Here is a 21,476-nt window from a genome sequence, read left to right as displayed (position 1 = left end):
GGCCCATAATCAGCTTAGGAGCCTATGTGACCTCTGCATCCCTGTAGGTCTGAGCTCACATTCTATGGTCAGGAGTAGGAAGATTCCAAGCTGCCCCAACATCAGGACCCATCTTCCTCAGGTGTAGCATAGAGTATGTTGTCCAGCCTCCCTTCGAAGGATGGAACATTCTCTACCATTGTTGATCCAAGTTGAGGGCAAGGTCCTATGGGGGCCCACAAAGGGGTCTGTTGTGTTGTTCCTGATAGAAATGACCAGTAACAATGGAGAGCGAGATTTATTCGAGGTCTAGGCCCATCAAGTCTGTTTGGGAATCTCAGGACTCTCCGATTAGGGAAGGAGGCTGCTTTATATACAACCTACTTCACAAGCACGTATACCTACATTACTTGATAGTTCTATTTCAAATAAATAGTTATTGTAATGGAAACAGAAAATTATGTGAAAGATATGAAATAAGGATATGATTAGAAATAAAAAGCAACCAATACAGGTCCAAGAGGTGGCAGAGTGGATAAAGCATTGGAGTCCCAAGTTCAGTCTCAGGCATCTCATGTGTCAGCCGTGCTTGGGCACCCCTACCCCCGATAAAATTAAAAATCTACAATGCAAATGCCCAACTTCCCCAGTTATTCAAAGATTTAAGATAAACAGATATCTCTTTCTCCTGTATTAAATTGGTCAAGAATAAAAAGAAAACTCTATACTGGCAAAGACGGAGGAATTACAGGTGTGTACCTGAGACAACCTTTCTTTTTTTTTTTTTTTTTTTTTTTTTTGCATCCAGTGTTATTACTGGGGCTACACCACAATCCACTGCTCCTGGAGGCCTTTTTTTTTTTTTTTCCATTTTGTTGCCCTTGTTGTTGTCATTATTGTTATTATTGTTGCCACTGATATTGTTGTTGTTGGATAGGACAGAGAGAAATTGAGATAGGGAGCCAGAGAGGGGGAGAGAAAGATAGACACCTGCAGACTTGCTTAACTGCTTGTGAAGCAACCCCCCTGTAGGTGGGGAGCCGGGGCCTCAAAACCGGATCCTTAAGGCCGTTCCTTGCACTTCACGCCATGTGTGCTGCACTACCATCCGACCCAATACAACCTTTCTAATAGGAAATTCAGTACAATTATCTAAATCCCCCAAAATGTTCCTACTGTAGTCCAATAAATACAATTCCGGGATTTTACCCTAAAGAGATTATTTGGGCATATGCACACTGTAAGAATAGTTATCACAACATTGTGAATGGGCATGGAAGAAGCCAAAATAACACAAGTAAGGAAAAAATAAATCTAAATGTTAACTTTGCTAGTACAAAGAATCACAATGTATTCATTGCCTAGTGAGAATAAAAAGTTTAAGAAAAAGATAATCCTAAGAGCCAGCAGGTAGCAAATCTGGTTGAGGACACGTGTTACAACGTGTAAGGATCCAGGTTTAAGTCCTTGGCAACCAAGTGGCAGTAAATGCAAGGAGTAAGCTTCACTAATACTGGAGTGGTACTCTCTCCTCCTCTTCCTCTGTGCACTTGCTCTCTCTCTCTCTCTCTCACTCTTTCTTCCCCTCTCCCTCTCCTTCTCCCTCCCTCCCTCTCTCTAGAGGAAATGAAAAAACTGACCATAGGGAGCAACAGAATCATGTAGGCACTGAGCCCCAGTGATAACCCTAATGGCAAAAAAGAAAAAAGAACAAGATAATTCCATTTTCTGAAATATATTTTTAAAATCTGTTTGGATATAGATATATCCATATATTTGTATGCAATATATATACCTGCACATCACCTATCCAGAGGAAAAAAATGACTGAAATATATATATATGCCAAAATACTTAAGTATACTTTTTCCTTCTTGCTTTTTAATATTTTTTAAAGAATTCTATGGTTATGTTTTAGTGTTTTTTACAACAGATGAACATTTTTCAGACCCTCACATAATGGGAACAAGGGCATTCCTTTCTCTGTTCCCCTCAGCCCTTTCTACAGGTCCTCCCCACACCTTCACAACAGAATGTGTCCCAGGACACAAGCACACAGTCTCCAGCATCCACAGAAAGCCCCTGGATTCAGGCCAGTGCATTTTCAAGACCAACTTTTGTTCTGTGTATCATAAAACTAGCACGCTCTCTCGATCACCGTCAAATCTAACTCACTCTGTTATCTACGCTAACTGGCAGTCAAAAACAAACAAACAAAACCTTCAACTGTACTCTTAGACAATATGCTCCTATTGGTTAATCTGTTAACCCCAATTGATCAAGTAACTGCAAAGATGGATTGGATACTGGAATTATAAGGCGTGAGTCATTTCCTGGGTACTAGATCTTAATTATGAGGTAAAGCTGTTATGTTACAGATGACCAGAGCCACCACGGTTCAGGGGAAGCATGAAGCACTTTGTGCTAGAAAGTCAAGTGTATTTGTTCTCCATTACAGTGTAACAAATTACTCCAAAACTTGGCAACTCAAAACAATTTCTGTGGGTCAGGAATGCAGAACTGGCTTAACTCTGCAAGAGCTCACCCAGGGATTCTCAGGTAGCTGCAGTCAGGATTTCAACTGAGGAGGCATCATCTGAAGGCTTGACAGTAGCTAGAGCTACTGGCCAGTGATCTAAACACCCTATCACAGAGGCTTCATGAATATCCTCATAGCATGACAGCTGACTCTGTCATAGAGAGAAACACAGAGAAGCCACAACACTTTTCACAATCTTGTCTCTTGAGTAATATCCTCCCCTCCCCCCGCCCACTAAACAGGAGCATGCAGGACCAGCACCTTCTTAAGGGAAGGGGGATTAGGTTCCGTGAAGCTAAATTCTTGGTTCAAGGAACAAAGAATCAAAGAATTTGTGAACATACTTTATTTAATTTATTTATTTACTTGTTTATTCACTTATTGCCTCCAGGGTTATTGCTGGGGCTTTGTACCTGCACTATGAGTCCACTGCTCCTAAAGGCTTTTTTTTTCCATTTTTCTTTCTTTCTTTCTTTTCTTTCTTTCCTTCTTTCTTTCTTTCTTTTTTATTGAATAGGACAGAGAAATTGAGAGGGAAGGGGGAAGTAGAGAGGGAAAGAGAAAGACAGACAACTGCAGATCTGCTTCATTGTTAGTGAAGCATTCCCCCTACAGACAGACAGCTGGGTGCTTGAACCCAGGTCTTTGCACTTCAAACTATGTGGGCTTAACCAGGTACACCACTGTCCAGCCCCCTTGTGATCATATTTTAAAACCACCACACCAAGGAAGGATTCTTGCAAGAGCTGGGATCCCACAAAGACCTTAAAGGACAAGCAGGTCTCACATGATAGAGAGGAGGAAGAAGACCTCCAAGCAGCACTAACTGTGTTGGCAAAGACAGGAAGTAAAGAAACAGAATGTATGTTCAATGGGCAGTGCTGGTGTGAGACCTCTGGGTCAACATCCTGAAGATCAAAATGGACAGAAGGTCGGGGCTTGAGTAACTCAATGCTCAGAATTCAGGTTTAAGTTGAAAGTAGAGTCTAGAGGTCACAGCTACATCTGGAAAGGCTGACCTGTTATTGTCCAGCTGTGTGGCATCAAATTACATAGCCTGGACTCAACCTCTCCTAATTCCCTTACCTGAAAACACTATCAATCCAGGTTTTCAGGGTTCATGGAGATGATGAGATGAGGAGATGCGTAAGAAATATCTAGCCAGCCAGATCATATCAATGGGGTTTACAGTTAACAGTATTTATATAGTTTTCCCAGATTTGGGAGCTACTCTCTGCCCTGACCCAGCTTTCTAGTCCTATTGCCAACTCTGACACCATCTCCCCAGACAATACCTTTGGTCCACCTGCATGTTAGCTGTCAGGCTCAGGCCAAAACTAGTTAAGTCCCTTAGAATATACCTAAAATTGACCTACTAGCTTTTTCCAAAATGGAAACCCCAAATCTTATTTGATATATTCTTGCCTTTAGATTCCTGATTATTAAACAGTTTGTTCTGTTTTATATCTTAATGCTTTTTCAGACACCAAGCTACAGATGCTACCATGATGCCAACCTGACTTTCCAGGGCAGATGACCTCACCAATGTTTCCTGGAACCCCACCTCTTCACAGTCTTGCCCCACTAGGGAAAGATAAAGACAGGCTGGGGGGAGTTGGGCAGTAGCACAGCGGGTTAAGCACAGGTGATGCAAAGCGCAAGGACCCTCATAAGGATCCCGGTTCAAGCCCCCGGCTTTCCACCTGCAAGGTCTCACAGGCAGTGAAGCAGCTCTGCAGGTGTCTTTCTCTCTCCCTCTCTGTCTTCCACTCCTCTTTCCATTTCTCTCTGTCCTGTCCAACAACAATGACATCAATAACAACAATAAAAAAACAAGGGCAACAAAAGGGAAAATAATTTTTTTTAAAAAAGGTTGGGAGTATGGATTGACCTTCCATGTCCAGTGAAAAAGCAATTACAGAAGCCAGACCTGCCACCATCTGCACCCCATAATGAACCTGGGTCCATACTCCCAGAGGGATAGAACAGGAAAACTTTCAAGGGAGGAGATGAGGTATGAAGCTCTGATGGTGGGAATTATACCCCTCTTATCCTATGGTCTTGTCAATATTTTCATTTTATAGATTAAAAAAATTAAAAACAACAAAAAGAAAGGAAGAGGGAGAGGAGGGGAGAGGGAAAGGAAAAGTAAGAAATGCCTGGCCAGGACTAGCCCACACCAGATGCTCAGTGGACAGCAACTCCTAGAAGGAACTATCAGAAAGTTCTCTTGGGAAATAAACTTTGTTCTGATAGGGATGGTTGAGTACCTTTAAGGTATTTAGTTTTCTCTGGTTTAAAATACTTAGCTTTTCTGGATTTCACTGGCATTTCTAAAAGCATTACATGAGACTAAAAATAAAAAGTGTGATAGCTGAGGATGTGGCTTGGTGGGAGGGCTCAGGACTTGAATATATGAGGTCCTAAATTCAATCCCTGGCACCACATCACCACATAATGTCAAGAGTGATGGTCAGGTTCTCTCTGACAATTTTTTTTTAAATAAATGGGTCTGTATTTTCTGAAGGAAGATGTGCTGTGGCCTCAGCTAACACAGTTGATGAGACAGAAGGACTATGATTCAGCCCAGCCTTGAGTAATATACTGGGTGGATGATTCCTGTGTAGACAGTGGCCAGGAGCAGAAATCAGCCAGGGACAACTTGGTCCCAGCTGGACTGCACCACTTCTTGGTGACTCGTACAACTTTCCAATGGGGCAGTTCCAGCCTTGGCAAGGAGCAAGTCTCCTTTTCCACCCAGATGTAGGGTGACTCAGGCCATCTAGTCCTGCCCTTATCCATACCCCATGAGCATGCTTCATACAGTCCAAGGGCACACAGCAGGTACTCAATAAATGCTTGCTGACTCACTGGCACTGTTTAAAAGGTCCTTTAGGGCAGAAAGAAGCCTTACCCTGGGCATGCCTGGGAAGGGGATCCCCCTTGATCGGGAAGCCAGGCACAGGATTTTCTGAGAAATGTAATTTGGCTTCCTCATCAATAGCAGCAACCACTCTGCTGTCTAATTTATTATTAGCAACAGCTGTTACCACTCAAATCAGCATGGCGGCCGGTAACTCCCAGAGGGATCTGCTTTACCAACCAGTCAAGTAGGCCATGAAATAATCACCCAGAGCCAGCATTCTGCCAAGGAAATAACAGGCTGTGATCAGGGTTATATTCAGGTTCAATCTCTCTGTTTCCCACCTCCCAATATAGAAACCACCTGGTTGTTTTTTAGTTTGTGTTTTTTTTTTGTTTGTTTTTTTTTTTGAAGTGCGAAGCCTGCCCTTAGGGACTGGGGAAGGCTTCTGGAGGATGTCTGAGGTAGCAGGAGCAAAAGTGAATAGGAAATGCAAAGCCAGTCTTAAGAAATCTTCCAGATGCCCCTATGCGTTCACTCCCATGTAGCCCCACACGCCCACCCCCACCCCTCTCCAGCAACAGTGAAGAACCAGAAGCAACAGAGGAAATAGAAGGTCTATGTGGTATCTGCAAGTACACGAGGGCCACCACTGCCCATATAGCTACTCAGTGCCCTTCCAGTGGGCAGGAGCAGCTTCCTTCTGGCCCAGACAGCTCTATACCGAGGCATGTTCTTTCCTTGCAGGAGAGTAGCCTCCTTCTTATTGCATCTCAGCTTTGAGACAAGGGAAAGGAGGGCAGGGAACCAACACACTCTCCTCCTGGACCCTAGCTGGAGAAGCAACACCCACCTGCTGCCCATCAGGGTCAGCGTCAGGTGTGCTGACATTCCCTAGCTCTAGGATGCTCTAGGTGTTTTTATGTGTGAGCGTCTTCCTCCATACCCCTCCCAGAGAGTACCACACTCCTGCTACTCACAGCATAGAACATGTTGAGCACATATTCCTTCCAGCAGAGTTAATAACAGCCAGATTCTCAGAAATGGGGGCGGAGGCCACGTGAGCCAGGCTGCAAAGCCTGGTACAGCCCTCCCTCAACACAGAGCATGCTCATGTACTTATGTACATGCAGGAAACACTTTCAATTGACATCCAAAAAAAAAAGGTATTCAAAAACTCCTTTATACTTCCACAATAAAAAGTCAGAAAACTAGGTATAGAATGCAACTTCAACATGACAAAGGACTTTTTAAAATCTATAGTTAAGCTCGTGCTGTGATACTGAAAGTATACTGAAAGCTGTCTCCATAAAATCAGGTACAAAAACAAGGATTCACACTGTCATCACTACTATTCAGTGTGCTGAAAGTTCTAACCAGAGCAATCAAGCAAAATAAATAAAAGGCATCCAAACTGCAAAGGGAAAAAAACTCTATTTACAAATGACATTTTTAATAGCAGAAAACCCAAAAGAATCCACAACAAAATCTACTAGAGCTAATAAAGAAAGTCATGAAATGTGCCAAACACAAGATCAACACTCCACGAGAAAAAAAAAACCACTTGCATTTCTTTATACTAGCAATAAACACTCCGAAAAGAAAACCAAGAAAGCAATGCCATTTGAAGAGCATCAAAAAGAATACTGAGAGTAATTTGACAAAGGAATCAAAATACTTATATACTGAAAACACTGATGAAAAAATATCTAAATAAATGGCCTAATATTCCATTTCTCATATCATAGGTTGAAAGACTTAATACAACAATCCTACGCAAAGTGATTTACAGATTCAATTCAATCCTGGTCAGAGTCCCAGCCGGAGTACTTGTAGAAATGAAAAACTGACCCTAAAAGTGATATGGAAATTCAATGGATTCAGAATTGCCAAAACATTCTTGAAAAAGAACACACACTTCCCAATTTCAAAAACTACCAAATTACGGTGATGAATAGTGTGGTGCTGGTAGGAGAATGTAATGGGGGCTGACAAGAGAACTCACCACGGAGGGTACCTTCTCACATACAACCCAGGTTTAAGACTAGTCCCCACTGAACTGGGGAAATCTTCAGTGCTATGGTGCCTTTTCCTCTCTCCTATCTCTCTGTCTCTGTCTTTCTGTCTGAAAAGATTGACCTATAGCAATGAAACTCTGACAATGACCAAAAAATTATAACTGGATAGGATATAGAGTGCACAGATAAACCCACACAATTATGGACAACTGATTTTTGACAAGGGTGCCAAGACAAATTAATGGGAAAAAACAATCTTTTCAGCAAATAGTGCTGGAAAAACTAGGTAACTGCACACAAAAGAATGAAGTTGGATCCCTTGATTTCACACCACATCTACAAGGACTATCTTAGAGCAAAAGTTAAAGAGTTCAGTGCTGAGACTATAAAAACTCTTAGGAATTAACAAAGGGGTAAATCTTTATGATCTCAAGATTTGGCAAGGGATTCTTGCATATAATGTCATGAAAACAGATAAATTTGACCTCATCAAGAGTTAAGGCTGTGGTGTTTCAATGGACACTATTTAAAAAAGTAAAAGCACAATCAGCTGAATGGTAGAAAATATTTGCAAATCATATATCTGAGAAAGTACTCATCCAGAGTATATAACTTCAATACCCACAGAACAGCAATCTGTTTTGGTTTTTTTTTTCTTTTCTTTTCTGTTAGTGACTTAACTGTGTTTTACAAATGTATAAGATTTCGGGAGTCGGGCTGTAGCGCAGCGGGTTAAGCGCAGGTGGCGCAAAGCACAAGGAGCGGCATAAGGATCCCGGTTCGAACCCCGGCTCCCCACCTGCAGGGGAGTCGCTTCACAGGTGGTGAAGCAGGTCTGCAGGTGTCTATCTTTCTCTCCTCCTCTCTGTCTTCCCCTCCTCTCTCCATTTCTCTCTGTCCTATCCAACAACGACAACAATAATAACTACAACAATAAAACAACAAGGGCAACAAAAGGGAATAAATAAATAAAATAAATATTTAAAAAAAAAAGATTTCAAGGGTCTGGAGCAGGGGAGACAGCATAATGGTTATGCAAACAGACTCTCATGCCTGAGGCTCCTAAGTCCCAGGTTCAATCCCCCACACCACCATAAGCCAGAGCTGAGCAGTGCTTTGGTGCTTTGGTGTTTCTCTCTCTGTGTGTGTCTCACTCTCTGCATCTCTCTCAAAAATAAAATTAATAAAAAAAAAATTTAAGATTTCAGGGGTCTAATTTCACAATCATGCATGGTCAGTGTATCATCATCACACCCTCCACCAAAGTTCTGTGCCCTTCCCAGCCCCCACAACCACCACAGTTCTCTCAAAACCCAAGAGACAGTTCAGTTACCATTGTTTTTGAAAGTCCATCAGTTTTAGTCATCTAAATTCTTCTTATGAGCAAAAACATCCTGTAATAGACCATCTAATTTTAATGTGGGCAAGGATCTGAGGAGATGTTTCCTCAAAGAAGAGAAGCAAACATATCAATAAACACATAAAAAGATGCTCAACATCTTTGGTCATGGGCAAATGCAAAGTAAAACCACATGAAATAGTTTGTCACACTCTCTAGGATGATTATGGCTTTAAAAGGGAAAATAACAGGTGTTGGCAAGCATATGAAAGAATTACAAGAACCTCATGCACTGCTGGCAGGAATGTAAACTGCTAGAGCACTATGGAAAACAATTTGGCAGTTCCTCAATAAGTCGAACACAAATAACCATATGACCTAGATAGATCCCCACAAAAACTGAAAATAGGTGCTCCAACAGTTGTCCATGACTCTTGCTCATAGCTACACTCGATAGAAACACTATCCGTACTTGCCGAAAGAGGGTATATGAACTGGTGAATGTGCCTCAACAGAAGAATGGGCAGGCGAGTTCTAGGATATCCACACAATCGAATACCATTCAGGCATGGAAGAAAAGGAGTGGAGTACTAATACACACACTATATAATGAATGAACCTCAAAACAACATGATGCTGAAGTATAAGAATGGGAGGTACAAGAGGTCACACATTATATGACTACATTCCTACAAAATAACCAGAAGAGGTAAACCCATACAGACAGAAGACTGGAGGCTTCCAGAGGCTGGAAGGAAGGGGAAAGGAAAAAGCAACTGTGTAATGGGGCTTTGCTTGGCAGTGACAAAGATAACCTCAGCACTTGTTAGAGGTGGTGACTGCAGGGCATTATGAATGTCACTGAAACATTATGTGTGTCAATTTCACCTCCACAACAGACACAAACAGAAAAACAAGCAAACAAACAAAGAATGGGGGAGTGAAAAACAGCAAACTAAAGAAGGCATGGCCCTTCTAAAAGGGGCAGCTGCTGCTTGTCTTTACTCAGGCTGCCGCAGACCTGCGAGCTCTGCATTACCAGAATTTTGAGCTTCTCAAGGTAAGCTGGACAATCCAATCTGTATGTAAACTCTCCCAGTTTTTGTACAATGACAATCAATTCAATTTTTCTAAGATCTCTACGTGGACCAAACAAAAGACATCTATGAGTCAAATCCTGCTCACCAGAAACATCTCCACCCTCTGCTCTATATAATGGGGATGGGAGGCACTGAGTATTCCTGGGGTGACAAATGAGATGTTATCAGCAGAATTTTAGGAAACCCCAAGTTCTCCTCTGCTGGACCACCGAGATGTATCTGACATGAGCACTCAAATCAGACACCTCACAAATGCTCAGGGAGGAAGGATTAGAAGGCTGGGGGGGGGGGGGGGGCTCGGGGTTGGGCCACTTGGTTGAGCAAACATCTTACAATGCACAGGACCAAGGTTCAAGCCCCCCAGTCCCTACCTGAAGGGGGAAAGCTTCACGAGTGGTGAAGCAGATTTGCAGCTGTCTCTCTGTGTCTCTTCCTATTTCCCCCTTCCCTCTCGATTTATGGTTGTATCTATCCAATAAATAGATAAAGATAATAAATATAAATACATATACATGTACACATACATATACATATACATGAAGGCTGGAGAGGAAGAGTGATTAAGCAACTTGCTCAGAGAGAACACACTTAGAAAAGATAGGAGGGGAGTCAGGCGGTAGCGCAGTGAGTTAAGCACACGTGGTGCAAAGTGCAAGGACCAGAGTAAGGATCCCCTGGCTCCCCACCTGCAGGGGAGTTGCTTCACAGGCGGTGAGGCAGGTCTGCAGGTGTCTATCTTTCTCTCCCCCTCTCTGTCTTCCCCTCCTCTCTCCATTTCTCTCTGTCCTATCCAACAATGAAGACATCATAACAATAATAATAACTACAACAATAAAATAATAAGGGCAACAAAAGGGAATAAATAAATATTTTTTAAAAGAAAGGATAGGAGGCAGATTTAAATGCAGATCTATCTGGCTTTGCCAGCACCACACCTCACATGCATGCCTAATATAGCCATCGCATACTGAACAAGGCCAAACAGAACTCTCATTAATTATTTTCCTCAAAACCTTTCACTTCTTCCAGTCACCCCATCCTCCACCCACCCTGATATGCTCAAAACAGAGGACAAAGCCCCAAGTGTCATCAGTGAGTTCTCTGTTTCTCCCTGATCACACCCAGTCAACCTGCAAATCTGCTGTCAAAACATATCAATGTAACAGAGTATCTCTGAAAGATAAACCACATGATGAGAGTCCACAGTGTAAACCCTCTGGTGGACCACTCTACATCTCTGCTCAAGTTCTGAGGGCTCAGGTCACTTCTGTATTTTAACAAGGTCACTGGGATCATCTTCTGGTTCTGGAGCCCATGATGGCATAACCTGAGGCTGGGGGGGGGGGCATGTGGTCTTGCACCAGCCCCCAAAACAGTGCCCTGTCATTTCCCATCCTCACCCCTAAATTGTCTTCCCTAGCTCCCCTAAGGGAAAGAAAAAAAAAAAAAAAGCAAGGGGCCAGGTAGTGGCATACCCAGTCAAACATACACATCACCATGGGCAAGGATCTGAGTTTGAGCCCCCACTCCCCACCTGTAAGAGGGACGCTACATGAGTGGTGAAGCAGGCCTGTAAGTAGCTATCCTGCTCTCTCTCTATCTCCCTCTCCCCTCTTAATTTCTATCTGCCCTAACTAATACAAATAGAAAGAAAACGGGGGGGGGGGGGGAGAACAAAATAATAAATTAAAAAATAAAGAAAGGACTGCACACTTAAGGAAGGGGAGAGCAAGGCGAACACAGCTCCTCCAGCCTGCAGCAGGGAGGTCTGTGAGTAGGACCCCACCAACTAGTCCCGGAGAGTCTAGGCCTCTCAAGCTCACCAGGAGGGGTCACCAAGGGCCACCTGGACTCCTTAGGCTAGCCCAGAACAACACACACATCACTCCTGTGTCACACTGCAGGGTTCTGAAATTATGTAACTGACAGAGTCTCCTGCCAGAGCCATCCCAGGCATCTGAGCACAAAAGAAGAGAGGCTGGACCCACCGGGCTGGCCAGCCAGTTCCAAATGCCTGCAGCCAGGTGGAAGCCTAGCTCTGAGTCCCTCCTTCTCTTGCCCTGGCAACCCCCATCTGCAGCACAGCCTTCTGCTCAAGCCCTGGCCCAGCACCACAAGAAACCGTATCTGAGGAGCTCAGTGGTGAGTTCCAGTCCCTTGCCAGGACCCCTTCATTTTAGAACAGCAAGTCCTTGGTCTCCAATCCTGTCCCACACTCTCCCAAGTTGCCCTCCATACACACTGTTCCCTCTGTCCCATCTCTGCTCCTTCCCCTCCCTGACATGTGGCATCCATGCCTAACAACTGGTCAGCAGCCACCAGGGACTCCCTGCCACGTGACAGACAGCAAGAGGGGCCCTGGCCCCTTCCTCACCACCCCCTCCAGGTAGTGGGGCTTAGATAGGCATTTCTTCACACTGTCCCCTTCACAGTCTGGGGACACTCACCAAAAGGTTCTTCAGAAAATCCATCATCTTCCATGAGGGCCTTCCCTTGCACGTTGGAGGGGGAGGGGCACCTGTCTGTCTGTCTGAGCACCACTGACACTGCAGCAGCTACCACTCTGGCTGCCACTGCTGCTGCTGACGTTGTACAACTTCCTTGAGATCAAACAAGGAACTACAGGATTTGCATGTCCGCCTGGAGCTATTATTCTACATTCACTAGCCCTAACCTTTGACCTCTCTTTTGCTAGTGCTCTTTTTTTCCTTCCGGGGAAATCCAGAGCCAGTGGGGCTGCCACACTCCACATGCTGTTAGTGCAAGGGTCCCTCCCAGGTGTGGCACCTTGCCAACAAGCTGTAAGAAGAGACTCACTGGGGTCCTAGAGAACAGTGTGCCAGAAGTATTATTCCCTCCGTCTCCACACTGAGACACCCTCTATAGTCCTGCCGCAGGGGACTCAAAATACATCCTGCAGGGTATGCTAGGTACATCCTGCCTGGGATGTGGGATACATCCTGCTGGAGATGTGGGATGTGGCTGGAAGGCAGGGCTGGGGCATGAGTCCCTGTGGCAGTGCAAGGCTCTACGAAGCCTGGGCTGATGCATTTGTTGTGGGGCTCAAGGCAAGCCTTACTTGGTGGAGGTCTCGGTTTTCCCATCTATGAATTGGGAATCCCTACAAGTAAGAAGAATAAAAATAAAGAAATCATGCAGGTGCCTATGGTCTGTTGTTTCTTTTTTTTTTTTTTAATATTTATGTATTTATTTTCCCTTTTGTTGCCCTTGTTGTTTTATTGTTGTAGCTATTGGAGTTGTTATTGATGTCGTTGTTGTTGGACAGGACAGAGAGAAATGGAGAGAAGAGGGGAAGACAGAGGGGGAGAGAAAGATAGACACCTGCAGAGATCTGCTTCACTGCCTGTAAGGCGACTCCCTTGCAGGTGGGGAGCTTGGGGGCTCGAACTGGGATCCTACGGCAGTCCTTGCACTTTGCGTCACCTGCGCTTAACCTGCTGTGCTACCACCCAACTCCCCATCTGTTGTTTCTTAACTAGAGCACTGCTCAGGTCTGGCTTCTGGTGGTGCTAGGGACTGAACCTGGGACCTCAACCTCAGGCATTCACACCTTCTTTGCTTAGCCAAATGTAATCTCCCCAGCCCAGACTGTGTCTTTAAAAGAATTCACAAGGATCTTACAAAGCCAAGAGCATATTATATACCTCACAGGTTCTTTATCCTTCTTGGTTCCTTATTCTCTATTCTGTGCTCTTAACAGATGACTAGCTTAGAATGATATATCTCTCTCTCTTTCTCTCTCTCTGGCTATTGTGAACAGTGGAACTGTGAACATATAGGGGTGCATATATTTTTTAAATTTCATACAACAGAAAAAAATGAGGGTGGGTAAATAGAGAGGGGAAGAGAAAAAAAGACACCTGCAATCACTGTCTCACTGCTTGTGAAGCTTCCTTCCTGTAGGTGGGGAGCAGAGGCTTGAACCTCGGTGCTTGCACATGGTACCTTGTGCACTGAACCTGGTAAACCACCATGTGACCCCTGTGTATGTTCTTGAATCAATGTTTTCAAGCCCTTCGTATGTATGTCTAGGAGTGGTACTGCTGATTCATAGGGTATATCCGTATTTATTTTATTTATATATTTTTTATTTATATTGTTTTCTATAGGGGCTGTACCAGTTTGTATTTCCACCAAGAGTAGATCAGAGTTCCTTTTTTCTCTACATCCTTACCATCACTTGTTATAGGAAGGAGTTTTTTTTTCATCTCTCCCCAAATAGACAGTACAGTGTGATGGAAATAGGCCCAACTTAGTGTGTGGTCAACAGGGCTGTAACTCATGGCTCTGCTGCTTCCGTTGTGTCGGCTGGTTATTCAGTCTCTGAGCCTGAGTTTCCAGCTCATTTGGGTGAGGAAATCACTTTGCAAGGTGGTTATAGAATAGGATGTGGTGTGTAAGATGCATCCAGTAGAAAGGAAGACACAAAATGCCCCCAGTGAACAGTGACTAGGATGATAATCATCTGTTCCTCCCAGATCTGGCTCCCTGCTTACTCTCCAAGCTCCCTTCCCCAAAGCAGTCTGAAAAGAACCCCCTCCCCGCTCAGTCCCACCCAGGAAGCCCACCCTCTGGCTGCTTTCCCTACTCTGCCCACTGCCAGACACACAGCTCACATCCTCTCTCTTGCCCAGCCCACCTTCCAGCTTCTTCAGCACCAGACACCCCATAGCAGCCCAGAGGAGGAGAGAGAGGTCAGGATAAGGTCTTGGCACAGATCCATCCCTGGGAGCCTGGAATTACACTGAAAACTGTTGGTATGCTTCTAAATTCTGCTTATAAGACCTTCTGTTTTGATCATCACATTAGGTTGGCTTGTATTACTTACGATGTGGTCTATTTACATAATCACTCTTTTACCTGGGTCCCGCCCTGCCTGCAGGGCACTGGTTTAATCCCCACTGGTTAGATGGAAGCTTTCTATGTTCTGTTCACGCTCTTTTTTTGCTCCACTCCCTCTCCTAGTCATTTTCTTTCCCTTGCCACTTCCGGTGAAGAGATGCATAAAAGGCGATGTATCTGATTCATAAAGGAGATACTGCTTCCCAGCTCAGCCATGAGTCCCTGGTCGTCTCTCTACCACCTGTGAAGCTAGCCCAGCCCGGCAGAAAGCCAAAAAGGATGGGGAGGGAGGAGGGGCAAGATTTCAGGGTGTGAACTGGGCCACCTGTGTCATTTGGAGAAGCCATGTGCTTGAAGGAAGCCAGACTTCTAGGGAGGCTAGCATGCCCTTCCAACTCTTACAATGTTGACTGAAAAGGACACAGAGAGAGATCTTCCTCTCCACCTCTATCTGCCCCAATGAGCCATTCTCTCCTTTCCCCAGGAAAAAGTAACAAGACTCCTGCATCTCTACAGCTTCCCTGTTCCCTCCCATATGAACCGAAGGCTGAGCCAAGAAGCCTTTTAGCACACCCTCCTCCCCTCCCTGCCATGCCCATTCCCTGAATATGCCATGTCTAAGCCACTCTGTAAGCCCCTCAGTCACAGCACCTGAGAGCCCAGGCAGTCTTGTGGTTCAAGCTCCTGACTCTGTACAGGAATACATTTAAAAATATCAAAGGGGGTGGGGGGTCGGGATGTAGCGCAGCGGGTTAAGCGCATGTGGCATAAGGCGCAAGGACTGATGGAAGGATCCCAGTTCTTCGAGCCCCGGCTCCCCACCTGTGGGGGGGGGGTCACTTCACAGGTAGTGAAACGGGTCTGCAGGTGTCTATCTTTCTCTCCTCCTCTCTGCCTTCCCCTCCTCTCTCCATTTCTCTCTGTCCTATCCAACAACAATGACATCAACAACAGCGATAATAATGACTATAACAAAGATGGAACAGCCAGGGCAACATAAGGGAAAAGGTGGCCTCCAGAAGCAGTGGACTCGTGGTGCAGGCACTGAGCCCCAGCAGTAACCCTGGAGGCAAAAAAAAAAAAAAGAAAGAAAGAAAAGAAAAGAAAAGAAAAGGAAAGGAAAGAAATATCAAGAAGGGGAAGCATCTCAGTATAAAACAAGAATTCACGATCCCCCACCTTCCTGGGTGCTTCTGATGATGAAATGAGGTGACAAATATAAATGTACCTAACCTGACAACAGCAACTCATCTGCAAATATCTGCAGGTTCTAAATCTGTTGAATTTATAGAAGTAATTTTGTGATGGGAGCAGCTGACATTTATTGAGTTCCCACTCTGTGTGCCAGACTCTTGACAAACTCATGTGTTCTCAGCATGAATCCTCATGACCACCTATTATTGCTCCAACTCTCAAGCTGTAGGAGCTGAGTCTGGGAGCTAAATAACAAGGTCAGCCGGCTGCACCAGCAACACAAACACCACCTCTGGGGTCAAGTTTTGAACCATAACACTGAAGCTCAGGTATATGCCTTAGACCAACTAACTGATACGCAAGAGACAGGATGTTCAGAGTCTAAATCCTAGCCATCCTCCCTAAAGTCTATCTGAAATGTGTCACTCAGAATCCTCACAGAACTTGATATGGTTTTAATGTATCTCATATCCTGACTTATGTTAACAGTTAGGACAGCCTGCTTTTTTCCTATAAACTGAAAACTCCTGGAAGAAACTATGTCTGCACACACTAGAGAAAGGGGGGGGGGATTTCACAACATCAAAATGATATCCATTGTGAGATGCACATTTTTTTAAGTCCCACTAACAAAGCACAATCAGCACCAATTACAAGCTCGAGCATGCAAGTGCTGATGAGATACATACTGATTTTAAGGTTGTCAAATGGTTGGGGAGGAGGGATACCCTAGGAGAGATGAGATGCAGGAGATACACAGTAATTATTTGTACTTAGTAATTATTTCTTGGAGTAGTAAAAGAATGCTGCACTTGAAATCCTATGCCTCAAGATTGTGTCTTTACCAGCTGGCTAGGAGGAAGACCGAACGTCTCTCTCTGCAACTCAAGTTTTCTCATCTATAAAGTAAGCAAAATAATTCTTCTCCTGGATGGCTGTGAGAACCAGAAGAGCTCAAAAAGTATTTTAGATAGGCTGGGAGTATGAAATGACCTGCCAATGTCCATGTCCAGCAGAGAAGCAACTACAGAAGCCAGACCTCCTACCTTCTGCACCCCATAAAGAATTATGGTCCATACTCCCAGAGGGATAAAGAATAGGAAAGCTATCAGGGAAGGGCATGGGATACAGAACTCTAATTGTGGGAAATATGTGGAATTGTACCCCTCTTATCCAACAACCTTGTTAATCATGATTAAATCACTAATTTAAAAAAAAAAAGTGTTTTAGAAACAGTAAACTACTGTGCCAGCCTCTGGCGTAAACAGGGAGATTTGCGTGCGTAACGGATGCCATCAGTGGTTGCACGCACAGCGACAAGACCCTGTGGGTGTCAGGAAAAGCGCTGTTAGAATGTGGCTGGGGCTGGGTGGTGATGCACCTGGTTGAGTGCACATGTCACAATGCACAAGGACCAGGGTTCAAGTCCCTGGTCCTCAACTGCAGGAGGAAAGCTTCACAAGTGGTGATGCAGTGCTGCAAGTATCTCTCTCTCTTTCTATCTCTCTATCTCCCCTTTCCCTCTCAATATCTGGCTGTCTCTATCCAATAAATAAAGATAATAAAAATTTTTTTAAAAGAATGTGGGTGGCTGCCTTGGAGCAATCCAACTCCATTTTCTAGGAAACTTGGGGGCCAACTGGTGGTGCACCTGGTTAAGCTCTCACGTTACAGTGCACAACGACCCAGGTTCAAGCCCCTGGTCCCCACCTGCAGGGGGAAGGCTTTGCAAGTGGTGAAGCAGGGCTGCAGATGTCTCTCTGTTTTTCTCCCTCTCTAGCTCCCCTTACCCGTTCAATTTTTAGCTGTCTCTATTCAATAAACAAAGATAATTTTAAAAATAATAAAATACCTCCACATGTTCTAGGATACACCTTTGGTTCCTTCTTCCAAGCTGTCCCTCCCTACCTTGGAACAGGAAGTGAGTGACACTTGTCCCCCGCCCGGCTCTAAATAAGGAAACATGGCAGCTGGACCATGGAGGTTGTACAAGCCAGGCTCTGGGGATGCCAGGGAGCAGAGCTCCTGGTTCTAATCCAGCCTGTGGCCTGAAACTTCTAGTCTGCCCAACAAAATTGGGCTCAACTTCAAGTCTGAACTTCATAGAAGGAGAGTGGAAAAAACAGCTCTATCAGACTCCTTAAGATATTTGAAATAACTCTGAAGAGCCTGCAGCTGGGTGCAGGGAAAGGTGCTCTCAGAGAGGAAAGAGTCTAAGCAAAGCCAGAGGCAAGAAAGTGAAGAGGGGGTTAGTCAGGCTCTGACCTCACCAGAGGACACATCTGTCCCATTCAGTGTGTCTATCCTGAGAAACTGAAATAAAGACCCTACCCAAGGCTGAGAGGGTGGAAGCAAAAGGCAGTGTTGACCCTCCAGAAAAATCATTGCTCCACAGCTGCCCCTTCTCCTAACTGGCACCAGGGGGGTGGGTGTCCAGCTGAGTGTCACATGCCTGGTTCCCTCCTGCCACCACTCCTTGGTGGTCTCTGTTCCCTGGGCAATGTTCCTGCATAAGCCACAGCACCTTCCAATTTACTCACCTTCTCACATTACACTTCCTTCCTCTCTCCTGTCTCCTCCCTCCTGCCCACATTCTTGCTGCCAGTTCTGTGAGGATGGAAACTGCAGTTCTGCTGCCCAGTACATCCCGACTCTGGGTTTGCAGCCCAGGGCAGCACAAGCCTTCTGAACACTGACACAGCAGACCCTGGTATCCACTAGCAGTCCTGCCCTTGCCCCGTGCCTGGGAGAAAAAAGCGCTGAAGCAGCTCTGTCCTGGTCTGTCCTGCAGCCCCTCTCTCCCTTCCCAATTTGTCTCAGAGGTTATCTGCAATCTGAGGCTCCAGGCTCTCTTCATTCCGTGGGGGTGTCCCTGCCCTTCTGGCAGAGTCAGGATTAGCTCAGGAAACACTGAGCAAACACCTAGGAGGAGGTTCCCAGTCCTGCTAGTCTCCTGGCTGTTGACTACAGCTCAACTCATTCATCTCCAGGACCGATGAAAGAGCTCACTAGGACCATGCACTTCTTTGCCATATGCATGGCGCCAGATGCAAGCCCAGCCCTCAGCACTGAAGGAAGTTTTGGTCCTATGGTTTCTTTCTCTCTCCCCCCCCCCAATCTTTCTATCTGAAAAAGAGGGGGATGGGAATCACTCATCTCCAAAAGATACACCCTAGTCTCACTACCCATTCCCAGAGCAATTCTGAGTCCGTGGAGGGAGGGGCTCCACATATGCCAGCAAGCCTTTTTGAGGAGCCTCCCCCCATCTGTGCCTCACTTCCCATCCTCCTTGTAGGTGAGCAAATGGCTCTCCCTCTCCTCCTTGGTCAAGGCTGAGCTAGACCCGAGAGCTCTCTAGGTGCCCCATCGCAAGCTCACGCCACTCGCTGCTCCAATCATCATCTCCACCAAGGAGATGTTCCCAGCTGCACCAACTCTGTTTTGGTTTTTTTGCCGCCAGGGTTATTGCTGGGGCTCCACACCTGCACTATTCCTCTGTTCCTGGAAGACTCTTTTTCTTCTTCTTCTTTTTGGATAGAGAGGGAGAGAGACAGAGATAGAGATAGATAGAAATAGACAGAGACACACACAGAGAGAGAGACAGAGAGAGAAAAAGAGAGGCAGTACAGCACTGTCCACAGCTTGTGGGGCTTCCCTCATGCAGACGCTCCTGTGTAGTAGCTGGGGGGTTGAACTCAGGTCCTCACAGCACACGGCCAAATGTGCTCTACCGGGTGAGCTATCTCCTGGTTCACACAGCCTGGTTTTTTCCCCCCCCTCATTGGGGGGATTAATGGTTTACAGTCAGCAGGAAAATACAGGAAAAGAACAAGCAATTTGCAGACACCCCCTTCCTGCAGGTTAGCCTGAAGTGAAACTCCCATGCGTAATATTTCTCAGTTTTCCACATAACACTCTGACCCTCCACCTAAGTCCTCCTCCGCCATCATGTTCCAGGACCTGAACACTTCACAGCCTGTGTTTTAAAGTCAAGAGGAACACAAAGCCCCCTACCCCTCAAGCCTATGCCCAAAGCAGCCCAATTAGTGAATGGCAGCCGTGAAGTTTACAGAGTAAGCCAGAATTTCAATGATCTGGGCCCTTCCTACTAACACATCCTCTACTCAGAACAATAGATGGCTGGGACTTCACAGGAGCCAGCCCTCTGCCTAGCACAGAGCAGGGTCTCATCAGGTGTACTGAACTGAAAACTGAATTAATCAATACACGTTTTCGGTCTACTGGGTTTAACTGAGCAAAGGGCAATATCAGAAAAGAAGTCACAGGACACCAATAGATTTGGGGGGGAGGTGGTTTATATTCCCAAGCTATCTGAGAGATGTCAAGCAAGTCACCTCACTCGAGCCCCAGCAGCCCTTAAAAAGGGCACGCCCTCCCCTGAAGGAGATGGAGGGAGGGGGTCTGGGGGACTCCAGCCAGCCTGCTTTCTGGGAGTTTCACTTCAGACTAACCTGCAGGAAGGGGATGTCTGCAAATTGCATGTTCTTTTCCTTCCACATCCTCTAGTTAATGATTACCGAAATAACTGCTTCAGTCCCGAGTGATTCTAAGTCAGTCTCCAGGCTCCAACAGCCTAATTATACACATACAACTGCATGGGGACTTCTGACGCTGAACAGCTCTCTTTCCCATAAACCATATGTCAAATAACACGACTGCCCACCCCCTCCTGCTGAGGCTGGTGAATGGAGGGGGGGCTGCTGGGGCAAATGTAGGCCCTAATAAAGTTTAGAGCACCGTCATTGGGCTATCTTGTCTGAGGAAGCACTCAGCTGCAAACACATTCACACCGAAGCACAGCATCCACTTCCCCAAACAGACACCCTGAACATACAGATGATACAACAAAGAGCCACCCAAACAGCCACACTCACCCCCACACGCTATCAAAGCTCACTCATGCGAACACATATGCCTAGTCCTCGGTGAGGTTTATGGGTCCCTACGGCGAGGACCATTAGCCAGCTGCACACCCTCCTACTGTAAACAGTTATCATCTGTTGCTGTTTCCAATTTGCCTTCCCCACAGCCCCCCTCCTCAAAAGCAGACAAAAAACAAAGGAGGTGTACAAAATGGATAGAGGACAGGCTAAGGGCCTCAGCTTCTTTCTTTTCACAAACCAATTCCTTTTCTCTCGCTCTCTCTCTCTCTCTCTCTGTTTTTTTTTTTTTTTTGCCTCCAGGGTTATCACTGGGGCTCAGTGCCTGCACTACAAATCTGCTCCTGGAAGCCATTTTTGTTGCCCTTGTTGCCCTAATTGTCGTTATTGCCATTGTTGTTGGATAAAACAGAGAGAAATCGAGAGAGGTGGGGAAGCCAGAGGGGGAGAAAAAGATAGACACTTGCAGACCTGCTTCACCACTTGTGAGGCAACAACGTTGCAGGTGTGGGGCCTGAGGGCTCAAACCTGAATCCTTATGTTGGTCCTTGCACTTTGTGCCATGTGCGCTTAACCCACTGTGCTACCACCCGGCCTCCTTTCTATCTCTTTGTGCATAAACACAATGCAATTTCCCCAGCACTCCAATTCCTTTTCTACCAAAAAGCTCATGTGTCCAG

General features: G+C 45.5%; 1 protein-coding gene across 10 annotated transcripts in view; it reads right to left on the bottom strand.

Moving 5' to 3' along the window:
• The window catches only part of RAP1GAP2 (RAP1 GTPase activating protein 2), a 283,508-nt gene that overhangs the window by 81,617 nt on the left and 180,415 nt on the right, over positions 1-21,476 (bottom strand). For 2 of the 10 annotated variants that reach the window (XM_060204156.1, XM_060204157.1), the window contains exon 1: positions 12,286-12,327. The exons of the other annotated variants lie outside the window; for them this stretch is intronic. In XM_060204156.1, coding sequence (XP_060060139.1) covers positions 12,286-12,312 — 27 coding nt within the window. In that variant the 5' untranslated portion in view covers positions 12,313-12,327. Of the gene's footprint in view, positions 1-12,285; positions 12,328-21,476 lie in introns of those variants that run through there. 10 annotated transcript variants of the gene reach the window in all.

This window comes from Erinaceus europaeus, chromosome 12 (genome assembly GCF_950295315.1).
Source record: "Erinaceus europaeus chromosome 12, mEriEur2.1, whole genome shotgun sequence".
Lineage (NCBI taxonomy): Eukaryota > Metazoa > Chordata > Mammalia > Eulipotyphla > Erinaceidae > Erinaceus > Erinaceus europaeus.
The sequence above is the reverse complement of the archived record's forward strand: the minus strand, read 5'-3'. Positions and strand labels throughout refer to the sequence as shown.